The 21,200-nt window shown below is 39.2% G+C and overlaps 1 protein-coding gene across 1 annotated transcript in view; it reads left to right on the forward strand.

Moving 5' to 3' along the window:
* arhgap12b (Rho GTPase activating protein 12b) overlaps positions 1-21,200 on the forward strand; it is a gene marked incomplete in the record, with an annotated part of 98,908 nt that overhangs the window by 39,585 nt on the left and 38,123 nt on the right. Inside the window, 4 exon segments of the mRNA XM_037693835.1 lie at positions 11,821-12,087; positions 13,352-13,492; positions 13,573-13,653; positions 20,022-20,144. Coding sequence (XP_037549763.1) covers positions 11,821-12,087; positions 13,352-13,492; positions 13,573-13,653; positions 20,022-20,144 — 612 coding nt within the window.

Consider the following 21,200-nt stretch of genomic DNA (forward strand, 5'->3'; position numbering starts at 1 on the left):
TATATATATATATATACACACACACACACTCTGCCTGGCCAAAAAAAGTCTCCTCTTTAGGAGAACACAGAATGGTAGGTCCAGGTGCACCTGAAAGACAAAAAAAACACATGTTAAGGATGGATTTATCTAAGCAAATAGGTACGAGCCTCCTATTGGATAATTACGGCATGGGCAATTATCTTTCAGCTGCAACAAGTTATTTATGTAACCCCAACTGGTGCAACATGTCGAACAACCATGTCGAAAGACACATTGTGTGGTCGTGGAAAAGATTTCAGTCTGTTTGAGAAAGGTCAAATCATTGGCATGCATCATGCAGAGAAAACATCTAAGGAGATTGCAGAAACTACTAAAATTGGGTTAATTCAATTCAATTCAGTTTATTTATATAGCGCCAAATCACAACAAAGTTGTCTCAGGGCACTTTACAGGAACATTCACATAGAAGCCCATTAGTAAAGTTCTCTATCTAAGGAATCCAGCAGACAAGATGAATCTTGGCTTCATTGCAGTCTCCAAACCTGAGCAAGCACAGTGACATAAGTGTAAAGGAAAAACTCCCTTTTAACAGGAAGAAACCTCCAGCAGAACCAGGCTCAGGACAAGCAGCCATCTGCTTTGACCGGCTGGTTGAGAGGACAGGAAGGAGAGACAGACGAACACAGAATGGTAGGTCCAGGTTTATCTGAAAGACAAAACACACATGTTAAGGATAGAAAGAAAAAAATTACAAATACAACACAAGTTGAGCAGAGTAAGTAAAGATAGTAGCAGAGTGGAAAGTGTGGTCAGTTTGTCCTCCAACCGTCTAAGCCTATAGCAGCATAACTAAGGGACAGCTCAGGAAACCAAAGCCAACCCTAACTATAGGATTTATCAAAAAGGAAAGTCTTAAGCAACAACGTCCATGCTCAATCCAGGTATACAATCCAACATTTTTCAGTCAGGTCATCTGGACAGTTTCTTTTTTTGTGCTGAAACATTTTGCCTTCGATCCAGAAGGCTTCATCAGTCAAGGAAACACACAACACAAAACTGATTCTTAAGTCTTAAGCCTAGTTTTAAAACTGGAAGTTGGTTCCACAAGAGAGGAGCCTGATAACTGTAGGATTTGCCTCCCATTCTGGTTGTGGAAACTCTAGGAACCGCGAGTAAGCCTGCAGCCTCAGAGCGAAGCACTCTGTTAGGAAAATCTGGAACAATAAGATCTGTAATATAAGATGGAGCTAGGTTGTTGAGAGTTTTGTAGGTTAGAAGTAAGATTTTTAATTAATTCTGGATTTAACAGGGAGCCAGTGGAGAGAAACTAAAACTGGAGAACTCCAGTTAAGACTCTGGCAGCAGAAGAAATGAAATAAAAAATAAACAAAAACAGCTACATTATGAAGCGATGTAGAATACTGTTATATTACTAATACTAGTTGCTTCACTTTTTCACAGTGTTTATTCCCAGTTAGCTTATCGTAGTTAGCATGTTTCGTGTGGTTGTGTCTCTTGATACTGAATTCTTGAAAACAGCCACAGTCTCTTGGCAAATTAAGCCGACACAGTTGTTTTGTATTTCAATGAAAAACCACTCCCATTATCACTTCCCTCGAAGCGGAAGCTCTCGCCGTCAACTTTTCCTTTTTTAGTTACAGTCACCATTTTAGAAAGGGGCTGGAAAGGATCACACTTCCATCTTCTGGTGAAATATAAAAAAACTTTTTTGGATGCGTGTATTTTAAACTGTAGTCAACGGGACTGGCGGGCTGCATATTACTGGTTTCATGAAAGAGGGTGTGGACAAGTGGAAATTGGAGAACGGGCCACAGTTGGCCCCCGGGCCGGACTTCGGACACACCTGCATTAGATGAAGACTCCCACCTACTCAGTAGTAGCCTCCTCTCCTCCCTGTCAATGCATAGGAACCTTCTTGAGGAGATTATGCTGAGCTGCAGCCCTCCTCCCATGCTGCCCTCAGACTGACCTGCACATCTTTTCACATTGAATTGTTTATGGTTCCACTTACACAGCACTGCCAAGAACAGTGATTTTCAGGTGAATGTACAGGCGCAGTGGGTAATAAGACTGAACAGACTGAAGGGATGGTTAGAAGGGGGGCTGTAGTAAGTGTAGGTTACACAAACTCAACAGTAGAATTGTATAGCCCCATTAGGCATGCACGTTGCCCTTGGTGTCTTTGTGTTTCTGGCTGCACAGATTGTGATTTGCCTTTACATTCTCCATTTCCCCTCTGAGCTGACACTTTATTTTGGGTGCGCCCACGCTTTCCTCCGCTCGCATAAATTGCTCTAGTGCAGTTTGTAGAAATCTTGTTCTGCATCTGCTTGAAGTCTGATGCTCATTTATCATGGCTGTACAGATAATGGAGTTACTGCTGCTGTGAAGAAAAAGACTACTGTTTTCAGAAGCACATCTCTCCATGTGTGTCCATCCATCCCTGCAGCTGTACTAGATCTTCACTCACCCCCTCAGGTGTACTCTATTTTTAATTCCATCGGGGATCCCAGGTCTTGATTCCTGCATCCTAATTTTCTACAACATGTACAGTATCTCAGTCTCTTCAGATCTGGAGTCTGCGAGAAAACTCTTGAAGGAATAAGGAGAGATTTATAGTCAAGCAATCATAGAAACTATTTTTTGGAAATTGTGGGTAAATGTTGAATAATTTTCCCACAATTATGAAGGTATGATTACTAATTGGAGTAACTGCTACTTAGAATGTTTTGTTTAGTAATAAATTTATCTAATCTGGTCACAAATAGTTTTTCTAGAATTTTTGAGAACTGTGGTAATAAAGATATTGTTCTATAATTATTGAACACACATTTATCACCATTTTTAAAGAGAGGAACTACCTTTGCTACTTTCATATTATCTGGAAATATTCCTTTTGAAAATGATAAATTACAAATATATGTAAACGGCTCCCTAAACGAACCGGACTTTCTAGGTTAACGAGCTAGAGTTCGATTAAAGCGGACTAAACAGGGCTGGTGTGAATGCACCCTAAGTGTAGAATCAAAGGTGATTTTATAGTTCCTATTTTCCAGATCACATAGTAAGTAAGTAGCACTCATCTTAACTAAATCAAACATTTACAGCCAATTCATGTGATTGGTATCGGTGATCGGCAGCAAAACACCTGATCGGAGCGTCTCTAATCCAAACTCTTTACAGCAAGTTAGAGATTTTAAATTGTCTTTCTTATTGTGTCTTGTCTTATTGATTTCTGTTTTTGGCTTTTACTTCTAACCTCATTATATTTTTCTAGAACTTTGTCCATATACAATCACTTGTCCCTTGCTAGTTCAGGCAAAAAATAAATAGATTTTAAAAATAATTAAAAAAAAGAACAATATTACTGATGTTAACAATAGTTTTATTTTTCTGAAGACTGGTTTTTAGCTGTGGTTAGTGCAAATCAAGTTCAAGTAGGTTTTTCATCACATGTGGTACATGAGGTGGAACAAAATTGTGTACACAAAGTCCCAGTTACACCCAATAATATAAAAAATATAAAGTATAAAAAGAAACCGTAAATAAGGATCTAAGATACACACTAAGAACACACTAAGTACTAGTAGTACAAAAACAATACGCCAAACAACAGCAGCACGAACATGAGTCTGTGTGAGCAGATGAATATGAATGAACACAGCAGCATGGATAATCAGCAGCACATGTCAACATTTAAAGTGGCATTACATTGATTATTCTGGTTAGAGATTCTTGAGTCGAACAGCCTCAGGGTAGAAGCTGTTCCTCAGTCTTGTGGTTCTACACTAAGGGTGCATTCACACTAGCCCTGTTTAGTCCGCTTTAATCGGACTCTAGCTCGTTTTCCTAGAAAGTCCGGTTCGTTTGGGGAGGTGTGAACACGCCAACGAACTCTGTCACGGAACACAAAGGCGAACTCTGGCCCGGGCTAAAACCTAGGTCTTGGTCTGGTAGAAGCGAACTCCAACGCGGTTCAAGTACAGTGTGAATATAAACAGACCAGGCCCCGCTCCGCAGGACAAGCAAACGCACATTTCTCTGACCTTATATGGAGCCGTCAGCTGCCTTGTGTGGAAAAACAATATTCTCCAGGGTCTTCTGTCTCATCTTCTGCTCATGCTAAGTCCATTTTTGAAAAATGACAAAATATAACTGCTAAAACTGCTAAAACTTGATGCCACTTCGTTTTTATTTTTATTTACAGAAGAAGAAGAAGAAGACGTGTCTTCAGAGGTTTTTGTGCCGTTTCTTTCAGTAGTTCTTGGTGCAGTGCCCCCACAGGCGAGCGGGGGAACAGGTTGGTTCAACAGGTTGACTAGACTGCACAGTGCAGTGTGAATGCAAACTCACCAGCTCAAATGTAAACAAAAGCTCATGAGTATTGGTCCCGAACCGAGTCTACTGGACTATCTGGTGTGAAAACGACCTTAATGCTCCTTAACTTCCTTCCTGAGGGGAGCGGGGCAAAAAGTGTGTGTGCTGGGTGAGTGGGGTCCTTCATGATGCAGGTGGCCCTCTCCCTGCATCTGGGGGTGTAGATGTCTGTGATGGTGGGGAGGCTGACTCCAACATATTCTGTGCAGCCTTCACCACTCTCTGCTAAGCTTTTATTTCTGCAGCTGTGCAGCCTCCATGCCACACGTTGATGCTGGAGCACAGGATGCTCTCCACTGCACACCTGGAGAAGGAGGTGAGGACTGAGCTTCCCAGACCAGCTCGTCTCAGCCGTCTGAGGAAGTAGAGTCTCTGATGAGCTTTCTTGATCAGGCTGGTGGTGTTGTTGCTCCAGCTGAGGTTGTCATTCAGGTGCTCACTCAACTACTTGTAGCTGGAAACCACTTCCACCACCACAGATCCTCCTATGGGTGGGGGGGGGGGGGTGGGTGGGTGGGGGGTGTAGGTGTGTTTGCTAAATATAGAAGAGCCTGATTTCTGGTGAAACTATCTTGTTGGTTTTGTCTTTTAGTGCCTGCAACAACTGACATGCAGAAATATTCTGATAGAGGCTTTTTGCAGACCTTGTGGTGTCACTTCCTGTTGTGCCTGAGAAGGGTTTTGGTGTGTGTGTGTGTATGTGTGCGTGATGATGAGATGTTCTTCCCTTTTGCGTCTGTCACAATCAGATTCTGCGTTTCCTCCCGTCTTTTGCCTGAACTTCACAGAGCCACAGACAAAACGTTCGCTCGCGTCTCTTCTCATTTGATGGCTGTCGACTGTCACCATGCGTCGTGCGCTCAGTGTGTTCAGGGGATACAGGAAAGCTGGAGAGGATGATGATGAGGTGTTTGTGTGCAGCGCGGGATACAAGGTTACTAAAATGAAACTTGAACATTTGTGTTATGTTCGTTTGATGTAAAGGATCTGCTGTTGTCTTCACCTCGAGGTTTTTTTGCCAGCAGCGCAGATCGATGTATTTTATGTCTCATAAAAACTTATTTTCCTCAGAGTGCTTGGTTCTAATAGGTGCACTTTTTTTTTTACCAGTACTTTGGCAGATGGCACTGTTGTTTAATCTCTCCTAATTGTTAAATTAGATTCCTGGTAGTATTGTTTCTTAACTAAAAATGTGCAGCCTGAGATGAAGGTGACTATGGTCCGACAGTGAACTCTTTCACGTTGACATCAATCATTTAGAAAAGTTTCCCTGCAGAGTACCAGTATGTCTTAGCATATGGTGCTGACTATACAAGTTTTTTTTCTTCTTGTACCCAAAAGTCCATTAATATGCAGAAGAGCAAACTCTGGCCTGAATAATTGTATTTATTTTTTACATTTATAGAACTGTTGCAGCTTATGCCATTAATTTATGTGCTTTAAATTTGTTTCGTTATTTTTCATCATTGTTTTTAATGGCAGATAATAGTGACCCAGATTTATGTTACATATGTTCAAATTGGTTTATTATATATTTGGGCGGCTGTGGCTGAGTGGTTAGAGCAGTTGTCCTCCAATGGGAGAGTTGGTGGTTTGATTCCACCAGCAGTCACATGCTGAAGTGTCCCTGGGCAAGACACTGAACCCCTCATCGCCTCTGATGTGTGTCCCATCGGTGTTTGAATGTGATAGAGCTCTGATTAGTCTCTTTAGAATGATTTGTTCAATTAACTTTGTCAAGCTCTAGTAGAGTGCTGTATGAATGTGTGTTGGAGGTAAATGAACACAGAATTATTTTGTGAAGCACTTTGAGTATATTGATTAGATAGAAAAGTGCTTTATAAGCACATTCCATTTACAATCCAGAGTCGGTGCTTTTGGTTGAGTCTAGAACTACAGTTATCTACAAACACAGGTGAAACCAGGTCTGTTAGCTAACCATAGCAGTTTACTAGTGGCTCTTGTGTAAAACACCTTCTGTCTGCCTCAGTGTGATTTCTGACCAGACTGAGAGGGCAACGAGAGGTTGAAGTCGACCTAACCCTGATGCACCTGTGTGCTGCAAAGTGAGGCGGTAACAGAGCCCATTCTATCTACAGGTGCATCTAAAAAAAGTTCAGTATTTTTTATCAATTATTTCAGAAAGCGAAATGAGATGGATACTTTATTGTCCCCGAGGGAAAATTTGTCTTGGACATCGTGCGCTAACAAAGCTTCTTCCACAATTAAATACACTACAACAAATAAAATCACGTGAACCCCATAACACAAAAATATAAAACACCTATTACTTAATAAAAACACATAATTCAATAAAAACACATTGCACATTCCAGCAAGTAAACGACACAATGAGACCAGAGCATCAGTGCATAACAAAAAACTATATGCGGACTTTGTTTAACAGAAGTAGGGACAAATTAATTTTTAAATGTGTTAAGTCTGCACGCTGGGACTCTAAACAGTTTTCCAGATGGTAACAGTTCGTATTGAGTAGAGGATGTGAGCGGGGTCAGACAGCACCCTCCGAGCAAGTCTGAGGACAGATTCTTCATAGACAGACTGCAGGGAGGGGTGATCAGTTCTTCCTATCACCTTCATTAGTTTGTACCTTTCGACCAAGTTTACATTTAAGTTGCACAGAGAGATTACCAAACCACGCTGACATTACAAACCTGATGATACTTTCCAATACGGCCTGATAGAATAAAACCACAAGCTTCTGGTTAACTGCTTCAGGGTAGAAGCTGTTCCTCAGTCTAGTTGTTCTACACTTAATTCTCCTTAACCTACTTCCTGAGGAGAGTGGGGCAAAAAGTGTGTGTGCTGGGTGAGTGGGGTCCTTCATGATGCAGGTGGCTAGTGCTTCTCTTTAAATGTTAATACTGTCTGACTGTTTTTAGTTGCCATGTTTTTCTATCACCAGCCATGTCTGTGCATACGGAACTGATTACCAAGTCAGTACCGTATTCAAAACTTTGAACTTGTCAGTAGTTTACACTTTTAAATCCTTTCAAATTAACCTGCGATTAATTAAATTGATTGAATGTGCCCATGTTAATTAGAAGTCCCCAAATAGGAAAATTGTATCCCACTGTTTATTTTGTTTAGACTGCTCTTCTTAATATTTAGTTTTTAAGTTTCCCAAATACTTCCAAATCCATTTAAATACATTTTAATTTATTAAGTGTTTGTTGTAGTTTTACTAAATGGAAAACACATACTGATAGAAAGTGGCGTGTGTGGTATGTTCCTGCATACAGGCAGTGCACACTCCACCGTTCCCAAAATATGTTTTAAACTGCTCAGAAAAATGTTTTGGTTTAACTTTTTCTTAAAAGACCCGGGTGTATCGTGACTGAAAAGACCCTGAACGGACTTGGACCCAAATTCAGTCATCTGCATTTACACAAATGTTTCTAAACTCGTCTCCACTTTGGTGATGATGGATGAGTCTGGACCTTTTTTGAGCCAGAACCTTTTTCCTTCCTCGCCTGCAACAGATGGAGGAAATGTGTGTGTGTGTCACTAAATTTTCTTTAGATACAAACCTGGTATTGGTCTTAAGAGTCTCATATTTACTCCAAAACCTATTATTTTAGAGCACACAGAAAGTTAAAAGCTCTGAACTGTAGCCATGGAAACGTAGCTTGTTTTCCTTTTTGGTGTGACCTTCTGCTGCTGCCAAGTTTTAAAAGACCACCTCAGAAATGCAGCAGCACTGGCATAGTACACTTGTGTTGGATTTAGGTTTGCGCTCAGAATGATCATGTGCTGCAGAGGTCCAGTACATTTCTGTTGTATAGCAGGAAACGTTTTCATTCATACAAAAGTGAAGTTCGTAGGTTCCATTTTCTTCTACTTCCTCCTGCAACATGCTACTGCTGGCGTGCTTTCCTCATCTACTAACCAATATTTTGCAATGTGGCTTTAAGCAACGTTAACAGCACAATGGTTGCCAAGAACACACGCGTTGTATGAAGAAAAATATACTGCATGCAAATAACTGAATCTTTAACCCGTTTTAGCAACAGATCCACAACCCTCTCGTACATAACCCTCTTACTTTATAAGCAAATTATAAATGTGTAATGCCCGGCTCTAGATTAAGCTTCTGCACTTATTAATTGGTTTGATTTGAATAATTTTCCTCATGTTTGTTTCATTACATGGTTGAAACTTAGACACTTAAACTGTTTGAGACCTTATGTCCTGTTGTTTACAAAAGCTCACATTAAAAAGCAGTAGCCCTTTTATTTTTTGCTCTCTGTGTTGATAGATATATAACAATAAGTTAACTGCGTCCATCTGGTGTGAAGACTCGGATAAGGATTGATAATATTTTCATGTCTGCAGGCCACATGTGGCATTTCCAGTGGCTGCTATGCAAACCTCAAAAACACTCACTGCTTCCTTTTATTATCCCAAGAGATGGAATAGTTTAGTTACTTTGATGTGCTTTGCACAACAGATCGCTCATTTGATCACATTCTGTATTTATCACCCGCCTGCATAAGGCAAAGGCAGAGAATTATTCTTTTGCTCATGCCTGTGTGCATGTGTCTGCATGTGCATGCGTCTGTGCATAATCAAAGTAGCTCCTAAACTACTGGGCAAATTTTATGAATCTTGCAGAATTTAATCTCTGATTTTTTTTCTCTACATCTAAACTTTTTGAGTCAACCCAATTCAAAATGGCTGCTACAGCTTTCTGACCTAAAATAACGCGCACACACAAAAATGGTTACAATTCAGTTAATGTTACAGAAATTGAACTAAAGTTTGGTGACTGACAGATTTCTTGTGATTTCACGATTTCACTTTTTAAAGTTTGACCAAAACTACTATAACTTTGTCCCTTATCATAAGATGATCTTAGACAAAATCAATGTCATAAGAAGGTGTGGGGCAATATGTATTCCTTCAAGGAATGCTAGGTAAATTATATCATTTAAATTGTGAAAACTATTAACCATTTCAAATTGACCTTAACGGACCCTTCTTCGATGTTCAGTCAGACCATGGTGGTGCCCTACCTGCTTCTATGGACTGATGCGATGACAGTTATCTCGATCTTAACGTCTCTAAGACAAAGGAGCTTGTGGTGGATTTTATCTAAACTCAGCTCAATTCATGGAAAAAAAATGTGGAAATTAAAAACCCGTACATTTTTTTTTTTTAAACTGTTTGATTCCAAACTAAAATTTGACATGAACACTGACATCAAGCGACGTCAGCAGAGAATCCATTTAATGTCAAAATTATATTAATTTAATATCCGTAAGGAGTTTTTATGTAATTTTTATTAGTAAAGTTTTATTACTAGTTAAATCAAATACCAAGATGTCGATCCTCAGAGAGGATGTTGTGGAGCTGTTTGAGTCAAGTTATTTTTCTTTTTTACTTCTTACTATTTTGTTATTGTTGTCGAGTTCAGACAGATCTTGCAAACATCTTCTATGATCGAACGACCTTATTACAACTGAGAGCACAGTCATTTCAGATATTTTTAGCCAACCTATCTATATGCCAATCTAAGTGAATATTCAGTCTAAATAAACTGAATTGACTTGAATTGACTCTGGTAGACAACATTATATAACCTATGGAGAGAAGAATGACCTCATCCTCAATACAGACAAGACCAAATAAATCATATTGGACTTGAGGAAGAACCCTCCCCCATTACAGCCCCTCATAATTAAAGGAACTGAGGTAAGGAGGGCTGATAACCATAGATTCTTGGGACTGCAGGTTACATCAGACCTGAGCTGGTCTCTCAACACCACAGCCACATGGAAAGGCTTTACTTCATTAGGCTGCTCAGGAAAAGGGGGTTCAACCAGCGCCCTCTCACCCAACCCTATAGAGGACTGATGGAGAGTATCCTAACTGCAGGCATCACCGTCTCGTAAGGGAACACCACACAAGCAGAAAGGAAGGCACTGCAAAAAGTCATATGTACTATGGAGAGGATCACAGGGACAAAACTTCCTTCACTGGGCTCTGGGGTACAGCACTGTCGAAGAAGAGCAGATGGAATCATCAAGGACTTACTCCATCCAGCTCATTCTCTTATCAGATACAAAAAATGTTCATATAACAGGAGACACAGTAGAGTGGACAGCATCATCACCCACAGTACAAGGTTTTTAATAGTTTTTCCCCGTCACAGTCAGAATGATGGCATAACAAAGCTACTGAATCAGGTGCATTAATAACCCCAAACTACATGTGACATGGGAAGGTGCAGATATTACCTGCTTTCTGCACAGTGTAGATATAAGACACTTTGTTCTTATTTTTATTTGATTTATTTAGTGTTGTTTCAGTGTTTTGACTATGACAGAGAGAGCTCTGTACAAGAATTCCAGTGTGCCTGGATTGTTGGTCTGCCCACAAATGACAAATAACGAACTTTGTATCTTTGTAACTTTGTTTATCAAAAGTGTTTGAACTTTTCCTTTATTTGATGGTTCAGTGATTCATTGGCAAAGAATAAGAACAGCCTTAAAGCACTGTTAAGGTCTGATCCAAAATAATTGTGGTCTAGCAGAGGGACTTGCAGTCCTTGTGGGAGAAACGTGTGCTTCGCAAAACTAGAAAAATAGTATTCTGACTGAACCCCATCCTATCTTCTGAATTTACACGGATGCTTTCAGGATTTTGCTTTATAGCATCATGGAGGAAGACAGACTGTTTCATTCCTTTATTCCTGAACCTTGATGGCAACTCTGAGTTACTCTTGCAGCTTTACCACAAAGTGGTTGAATTGTGACGCTGATCTCAGTTGGTTTGTTATTGTACAATATATATTTTTTAATACTTTTAATGTTTTTTTGTTTTGTTTTGTTTTATTTTGTTGGTTACTGTTGCTTTTAGACATATGAGCATATGCATGTGTGCATGGGTGTAAATCTGGAAATTGCCAAACTGAATTGCCTTTTGGGAATAAATAAAGTTGTCTGAATCAGAATCTGAATGGACCCTGGAATGTTTTTGTGGCTTTCTCTGTTTGTCATATTTCTGGTGTATCAGAATATCCACAGCCTGTGAAAACAGCCTTAAAAATATGAGTGGAAATATTTAAAAGTGAATGCACAGATCAGCTTATAGAAACAGAGAGACTACACTATGGTGCAGCTTCATGCTGGTTCTTCACAGCAATAAAATCCTGGGTTTAAAATTCAGCCAGGATCATTCTGTGAAGGTTTCCCTGTTTCTCCGGGTACTCCGGTTTCTTTGCACAATCCTAAATCATGCATGCTATGTTAATTGGTTATTCTTAACTAGCGCTAGGCATGAGTACACTCTCTGTGTGGACTGACGACATGTCCGGGGCGTACCCTGCCTCTTACCTGTTGACCACTGAAGATACTTTAGGTACCAAGTGGTTCAAATGAATATAGTTTCTAATATGCTTTTGTTTTCTTTCTCTAGCCAACATCCCCTACAGGTCCTGGTCGGTCAAACTCCCCAGTATACACCAACCTCCAGGAGTTGAAGATCTCTCAGTCAAGCCTGCCCCCCATCCCCTCTGCCTCCCCACTCCATATCTTGGGTGACTGGGAGACCCATAAAGACCTGAGTGGTAGATATTTCTACTACAACCGAGGTACGGGGGAGCGGACCTGGAAGCCACCGCGCACCAGAGACACCAGCACCATTAGTGTCCGAGGAGACAGCCTAGGCACAGCAGACAGTGAGGTAATGGAAGCTGTGTCAAAACCTGTTTTTATAGACTATAGATATAAGACTCACAAGAATCAGTTTCTTTGTTTGGAAAATGTTTAACTTTAACCTGGAAATGGACTCCATTAGTTTATTGACTGTAGTGAAGGTTCAATTCACCTCCAAGATCTTTACAGTTGTGGTTACTGAAAGGAAAGAGGCAGCTTTTGATGTGGGGAAGTCTTTGGCTTCCTGTCGGGTTGTCTTTTCGTGTTTTATTATCCAACACTGCACCACGGTGGTGTTCTCCTGTAATGCAGTTGTGTTTGCTCCATAACTGGATCAGAACTTCCAGACTTTGTAACGTCTAACCCACAGAACAAGAACGGCAGAGACTTGACTTGTGACTCCACTCATTGTTGGCTTAAGTGTGCAAACGGTGGTACCCTAGTGAACAAGGGTATAATGACCAAATACACAGTCAACACAAACAATTAAACTATTTTTTGAGGAATTATTGTTTAGTTGTTGCAACATATGAAGTATTAACTCTCTATAGACATCATTCTTACTTTTAAATTCTACAAAATATTGGACAAATCTCACTTGGGGTTTCATGACCCACAGAGATAAACTTTAGGAGTCCCTGGTTCACAAATCATCCATAAAAAGATAAACACTGACAAGTGAAGTTAAATATTCATATTATCTTTCTGCAGCGGCAGCTGAAAATGATTATTATACAGGTTGGAGTGTGTGAACAATTTGTTGTTGAAGTTGGTGTATTGGAAGCAGAAATAATTGCAACAGTATTTTCTATCAGTTCCGAACATTCTTTTTATTATATGTGAAGAAATGTTCAACATTATCTTGAAAAGTAAGGAAAGCATGGAAACTGTTTTTATTTTCTGATTTGAATATAGTTGGATAAAGAATTATTTGAAAAAAATCTTTTCTTTACACTTTTTTTTTCTGCAAATAACAATAGAAATTTACAGAGATGAACTGATGAAACGTTACAGTATAAAAAACAAATGGTCATGGTTAATATTGCTAAATTTTGATTATACTTGTATTTCAAAATGGCCCAGAAAAATCAACTGAGAATTTTGGGCATTTTAAATTTAGATGAACAATTTCACAACCAAAATGTGTGAAGTGTTTCTAACTTTGTTAGAACGTATTCTTTGTTTCTGCAGATTTCCAGTTGGAAATGCTGTGGGAGGTTTGATGCGCTCTTGTTGTTATTTTGTATTTTTTTGTGTTTCTTTATCTGTCTCCTCGCTTTTCTCGTTCACAGCCACCGTCCTCAGAGGAAAACTGCCACAGCACCCACTCCAGCCAGTCAGATAGCCAGTACGGATCGCCCCCCAGAGGCTGGTCTGAGGAGCTGGATGAACATGGACACACGTTCTACGTGTCTGAACTCACACAGGAGAAGGTACTTTAACATGCAGTTGTGATGATTAATGTTTCTCTCTTTAGTTTTTCTTGGATCCTAATCAGTGTTTGTGTTTACAGTGGATCAAACATATTGATGAACAAGGCCGACCTTATTACTACAGTGTTGATGGATCCAAATCCAAATGGGAGCTGCCAAATGTGAGATTACCTTGTTAACGTCAGCTGCCTGTAATCTGTTTACTTTGCTGAGTCCTTCCTGTGAAACAAAGTCTTTCATTACCTAATGATGCTACACTGTCTGTCATTGTGATATCCTTATATTTGGCTGAGTTACAGCCATGCTAGTGTTTAAAGAAATGGTGGTGGCCATTCTGGAATTATTCCAAATGTTATTTATTGTAGAATTTTATCTGATTATTTTATGGGAGTTTCATAAAAATCTGATGAGTGATTTATGGGATAATTTCTTATTGGTACAGTTAGGCCCGTCACAGTAAACACTGAATCAGTTAATCACATGATAAATGAAAATTATCGACCTCATTTTCATTTATCGGCTCTGTCATTTCTTCGTGTCTCTCTTTCTACTGAAGACACTGGATGACAAAAAGCTCAACTCCAGTGCTCTTCACTGACCCCTCCCTTTCTCTTTTCTCTTTAAATCCGTTTTAACCGTCCTAAATTACATTTTTGAGTTGTTAAAAGCAGCTAAATTGAGAAGCTAAGCTACGAGCTAAGCTAACAGGTCAACGTCGGGGGGTACCTCTGACTTGTCAAAGCTCCAAAATTCACGGTTGAATCCCGTGCCTTCATCTAAAAAGTTGTTTTTCTCTGCAACAAGAAGCTGAGAACTTGTTTACTTGTTTTTGTTTTTTTTTTTATTAAAAAGCAAATGCTATGTTAAAGAGCTCAAACCACACCGAGTGTCCACTATTTTCAGAACTGAAAAACAGGAATGAGAGACAGCCCATGTCACGTCAAGGGACCTCCATCTCATTTTTCTTAAGTAGAAACACTGCTCGCTCCCTCACTATCCATCCTTCTATACATACAGTCTTATACTGCCAACCAGTGGTCAAAAAAGTTATTACATGCAAAACAAATTAACAAACATTCTTGACAATAATTACTAATTATTGTCAAATTTCAAACAATATTATCGTTTATCGCAATAATTTCTGAGACAATTAATCGCCCAGCAAAATTTGTTATCGTGACAGGCCTAGGTACAGTCAAAAACACACATTCGGACTAAAACATTGATGCTGCTTCTCCCTTGTCAACTGGTAATTAAGAAGAAAATGAAAAAAGTCTGTCTTGTTTTATGGGGGGATAAAAATCTGCATATTACTTATCAGTAACTTTACATATAAATAAAACTGTATTTAGGTGTACAAAGATCTCTGCTTGGTAGTTGTTTATCTTCACAAAATGCACTGAAAATCCAAACAAAAATTGGGGGAAAAGTTGAGGTGTAAGTTCTTCCCACGCCCATTAATTGGACAAAAACAGAATAAAAACAGCACTGATTTACAAAGGTTAATCCAAAACAGGTTAAAAAGCAAAACCAACTGGACATCTATTCTGAAGCTGAAAAGGTTCTGCTTCCCATCCACGAGTCTTTATCAATGAAATGTCGTCAGCTTCAGATTAAAAGTTCAGCTGTTTTTGTTTTTTAACCTTGGTTTTTTAATTGACCATGATTTGGATGACTGAGAATCCACCAGCATGTTTTTACAATGATTTAAAATTACAGTAAATTTAATGATGTTTTGGTGTCGAAAATGATTCAAAGATCTTACAAAGTCTAAAAAATCGAGTCTTGAAAAGTTTGTAGTTTCAAAATAAAAGAACTGTCTATATTCTGACTTTGATTTGCTTTGTGCTGTCGATGTCCTAAGGTGTCCTAAGATGTCCTAAGGTGTCCTAAGAGTCTTGTAAGAGGATGAGATGGCGGCTAAAACTTTAGACACTAATAAGTGGCTCTACTCCTCATCTGGAGGTTTAAGAACAGATCAGAGTAGATCTATTCTCAGAATGATTAAACATCAACACAAACGGACACAGTCTGCGTTACTGATTACAGTAGTCCATCGATACTTCGAGATTCAACTTTTGTGGACTCGCTCTTTCACGTGTTTTTAACATGCGATTGTAAATGACACACGATTGGCTGATAGATGGAGTGAGCCGCACGAGCGGCATGGATTGTTTATTTGAAATAATAAAGCGCGACCTGAACCAAGCCTTTAGTCTAGACCTGGGCGTTGTATGGCCCCAGGGCCACATGCGGCCCTTTGGTTGACTGTGACCGGCCCCCGTAAGGGGAATTACAAAATACATATGTAAACAAATGAAGTTGACCAATTCCAGATATAGATCCTCTCTCAATAATGATGTCAGCTTTGCTTCACATCTCCACCTCAGACCTTGAACCTGACTTTAACATTTCCGTTAAAGCCCAACAGAGACTAAACTTCTCTCACTAAACAAGAAAAAAGAACTGAAAAACACCAAATAAGATGTTTAGACTACAAATGTAGGCACGTAAAGAACCGGGACTCGAAATCACAGTTCAGTGACGATCACTATTATATGATGTTTCATAATATTTGGAGTACAAAGACAATATTGTGATATATTTACAAAGCTAAGAACTTTTTCCAGCAGTATATAAAACTCAAAATGAGTTTTGGGGTGAATGTGACTGAAAATGATCATTAATATAATGTCACAAATGGTAAAAATGTTAACAGTTTACCACTGTATTGGGAAATTTAATTGAATAAATGACATTTTTTGTAAGGAAACCTCGCTTTTTCGTTGCTTAATCATAACAAATACTCTTACCAGCTTGTTAAAACAGTGCTATGTACTGCTTTTAATAATGAAATACTATTAATATTATGCAGTATTGAGTTAAGTTGAAATCAGGTCTCTCTTGTAAATGAGTCCTCGAGGCTCAATGGGATTTACCTGTAGAAATAAAGGTTGAATGAAAAAGTCATTTGTGCCAGCCCTCCACAATATTTGTTGTTTCTCATGTGGCCCCATGGAAACAATAATTTCCCACCCCTGCTTTAGTCCCTGTCAGCGATCAATGGGTGGACCAGGCCACTGGGAAATGTCCCGGTGCTCCCGATGGCCAGTCCACCCCCCACGCGTCAGTCTGCCTGCTCTCTTTCACTTTGTAATGAATTACAAGGGGGACCCGGAAATTCAACCACACACAGTTCAATTCAATTCAATTTATTTCTATAGCATCAAGTCACAGCAGAAGTTGTCTCAGGGCACTGAACAGAAACATTCATATATAAAATAATAATTTAACATTATTTATCTGAGGAGCTTTGAGTTGAACTCCATCACAGAACTCTCATCTTGAGCAAACATGAAGGCGACTGTGGAAAGAAAAAACTCCCTCATGAGGAAGAAACCTTTAGCAGAACCAGGTTCAGGACAAGAGGCCATCTGCTTCGACCGGCTGGGTTTGAGAGGAACAGATACACAATGGCAGGTCAAGAATCACATGTTAAGATAGAAATGATGTTATTTGATGTTGATGTTTTTCTTAGTTCATATCTTAGATGTTATTACTGTTTTTCTTATATATTTATTGTTGGATGTAACTGGGACCCTGTGTACATAATTTCGCTCCACCACATGTACCACATGAGGTGCGAATGACAATAAAGAATCTCTGACTCTGACTCTGAAATAGTATCAAATGAAAACTATTTAATTTTAACAATTCATTTAAGGAAATGAGGTCAATTTGTCTAGTAGTTTAAGCCTATAACAGCATGACAAGCCAACCCTATTTATAGTATTTTTTTAAAGGAAAGTCTTAAGCCCAGTCTTAAAACTGGACAATGTGTCAGCCTCATGGACAGAAACTGGAAGTTGGTTCCACAAGAGAGGAGCCTGAGAACTGAAAGATCTTCCTCCCATTCTGCTTTTGGAAACTCTAGGAACCACGAGTAAGCCTGCAGTCTGAGAGTGAAGTGTTCTGTTAGGAAAATATGGAACAATAAGATCTGTAATATAAGATGGAGCTAGGTTGTTGAGAGCTTTGTAGGTTAGAAGTAAGATTTTGAATTCAATTCTGGATTTGACAGGGAGCCAATGGAGAGAAGTTAAAACTGGAGAGATATGAGCTCTCCCAGTAACTCCAGTTAAGACTCTGGCAGCAGCATTTTGGATCAACTGAAGATGTTTTAAAGAAGTATTTGGACACCCAGATGATAAACCATTGCAATAGTCCAGTCTAGACGTGACAAATGCATGGACCAGTTTTTCTGCATCATTTTTAGATCAGATGTTTCTAATTTTAGTGATATTACGCAGGTGGAAGAAGGTGGTTCTAGTAACATTTTTAATGTGGGGGATAAAAGACGTGTTCTGATCAAAAACAACACCAAGATTTTTAACATTAGAGCTGGAGGACAGATTAATGCATCTAAGGAGGGAGAAAGACTGAAAAAATTATTCCTAAGATGTTCAGATCCAAAAACCAAAACCTCAGTTTTGTCTGTGTTCAAAATCAGAAAATTTAGGGTCATCCATGTTTTTATGTCTTTAAGACATGCTTGTAGTCTAAGTAGCTGATTGGGTTCATTGGGTTTCATGGACAAATATAATTGTATCATCAGCATAAAATGAAAATGTATCCCATGCTGTTTAATAATTTTACCTAATGGAAGCATATATATATGGTAAAGAATACTGGTCCAAGCACTGAAGCTTGAGGAACTCCATGACTAACTTTGGTGTATGATGAAGATTCATTATTTACATTTACAAACTGGAATCTATCAGATAAACATGATTTAAACCATTTTAGAGCCGTTCCTGTAATTCCAACTTCGTATTCAAATCTCTGTAGTAGAATATTATGATCAACTGTATCAAAAGCAGAACTGAGGAGTGAACAAAAATATTTATTTAAAGTTTTATCAGGAGGAGAAAGTCAGCTGACATTCTGCAGAACTCGATCACAGGTGGAGAAGCCAAAGTTGCAATGATGTCAGAGGGAAAGAAGGTTTGTCCGAATCACGAGATATGTGAGTGTAACCTGGAAGGTCCGACAAACACTTTCTTCAGAATGTGGAAGTTGGTTCTCAGAGTTCGGCTCCTTCACAGAGAGGCAGAAAAAGCTAAACTTATCCGAGGGGTTTAGCTGGAATTGGTGTCAGAAAACAGAACAGAAGTTGAGGTCCAGATATGCAATGGGCAGAAGAATCCGCCTTTGGCAAGGCAAAGGGCGAGGAATCCGTGGTCGTGAAGTGGGTCAGGAACAAGAGCGGGAACAAGAATGCTGCGTACTTCAGGCACGAGGCGATCAGACAGTCTGGCAGAGACCAGGGAGCGCTTAAGAAGCGCAGTGCACAGGTGCAGCAGGAGGGAGATTGGGAGTGTCACAAGTGATGAGCATAAATGCGATTGCAGCGGAAGTGGGCATGACAGAGAGAGCTCATGACACACCGTGCTCTTTTAGAGTGTTTAGAACATTGTTAAGAACATTCCAAGAGTGTGGGCAGGGTTTATAAAGCCTTAAAATATATATAAATACTAAAATAAATATAACGCCCCTACTCGGCGGATTTTCACCTATCATGGGGACTACTGTATATTACGAGATGCTTGCAGGGTCTCTGTCAAATGTGCTGTGGACCGTTAGAAGAGAGGAAGTTAGGGGGCAGCAGGCATTGAAAGACATAATAATTAAATGGACTAAATCCAAAAAAGTTCAATCTGGTCCTCTGGACATTCAAAAAAACAAAACAAAGCAAAAAAAATGTAGAAATGTTTCGTCTCTCATCCGAAAGACTTCCTCTGTCTGAGGTGCTGTATTCAGCTCAGTCTCTTAAATAGCACCTTCTCAGAGTGGATCAACCAGTTTGCTGCTGACAACCAAAACCAGCTGCTCACATGGTCAAGAAGGACCATCAGCCTAACAATGTGCTGGCCCAGCACAGAAGATCAACATCATCAGGCCAGGACTCTGCGGTCTACACTCATCTCCAGGCCAGCGGTCACTCTTTCAGGGATGAAGATGTTCACATCCTGGATAGAGAGGAACGATGGTTTGAGAGAGGAGTAAAGGAGGCCATCTTTGTGAAAAGAAATCGTCCATCGTTAAACAGGGTTGGAGGCCTCCGGGTTCAACTGTCCCCCTCTTACAATGCTGTGATTGCTGGTATCACTCAGCCCTCTGTGAATAGTACACAGCCATCAGTGTGCTAATGATCCATTGTTAGGCTGATGGTCCTTCTTGAGCATGTGATCAGCTGGTTTTGGTTGTCAGCAGCAAACTGGTTGATCCACCCTGAGAAGGTGCTATTTAAGAGACTGAGCTGAATACAGCACCTCAGACTGAGGAAGTCTTTCGGATGAGAGACGAAACGTTTCTACATTTTTTTGCTTTGTTTTGTTTTTTGTTTTTTTGAATGTCCAGAGGACCAGATTTAACTTTTTTTTTTATTTTTCTACCTGGATTATTGAGCATGCATCAGGATAAATGGACTAAACTTTAGCATTTGTTTTTCTCCTCTTGCTCCTTGCAGTATAATATTTCCTCTCAGTCTGGCGAAATCCCGAAGAGTCGCAGCTTGGAGAGGAAGCAGTCCGATTCCATCCTCCTCACCAAGTGGAGGCACAGCACCTACGTGTTAGACCTCAATGACAAGGTACGAGGGAGGTCATGGCAGTGGTGTTAAACAGGGAATTCAAATCTAAAAACTTGTTTTATTAACAGTGAGGAATGATGAATCCCTGCATGTTAATGGCTTCTTTACTCACCAGAGGTTCTTTTTGCTTTTTTATTTTGGAATTTTGTCATTATTTATAATTATTATTTGTTGTAATTGTTTTATTATTATTTATATTTTTATTTAAAAAAGACTGTTTACGACGTTTTATAATAAAAATGTGTTGTTTTCCACACTTTTCACACTAATCATAAAAAGCACTCTCATTTTCTTTAATGAGAATGAATATTCATGTTGTTTTACCTTCCACTAAATATGTTTATATCATGCAAGATTTTCATATATTTGTTACCTTCATAAGTTGAGAGAATTGCACTAAAGAAATTATTAAGTTTTTATGCATAGTGCTGTTCAGGCACTTCCAAGCATTCTGCACTTCTTCACACCTACTGGGATTTTAAAAAGTAGATGGAAATCTTTACATAATTAAATTGGTCATTTTACAAGCTGATGTTGATTTTTGCCATTTTATTTTTATTATCCCCCCATTGTGTAGCAAAGAGGGGGAAATAGAAACACCCGCAATCGACCCGTCCCAAGTTGTGATTATTATGACTTGAAATGTAAGCGACACACCGACTTACATTTTGGTGTGTGGCTGCATCAAGGTGTAAGAAAGTTCCTTATCAAAAATTAAGTTGCCACATCAAAATACAAGATGGCAGCCAATGTATTTGTATTTGTTTTGAGCTGGAAAACCTGAAAAAAGCAACGTGCTAACTTATGTATATATGTGTATATATGTGTGTGTGTATATATATGTGTGTGTGTGTATATATATGTGTGTGTGTGTATATGGTGTGTATATATATGTGTGTGTGTATGTATATATGTATATGTGTGTGTGTGTGCATATATGTATATGTGGGTGTGTGTGTGTGTGTGTGTGTGTGTGTATATATATATATGTATGTATATACCATACCACTTTATTTATAAAGCACTTAAAACAGCAACAAGGCCAACCAAAGTGCT

The sequence above is a fragment of the Nematolebias whitei genome, chromosome 20 (genome assembly GCF_014905685.2).
Source record: "Nematolebias whitei isolate Nwh7 chromosome 20, NemWhi1, whole genome shotgun sequence".
Classification (NCBI taxonomy): domain Eukaryota; kingdom Metazoa; phylum Chordata; class Actinopteri; order Cyprinodontiformes; family Rivulidae; genus Nematolebias; species Nematolebias whitei.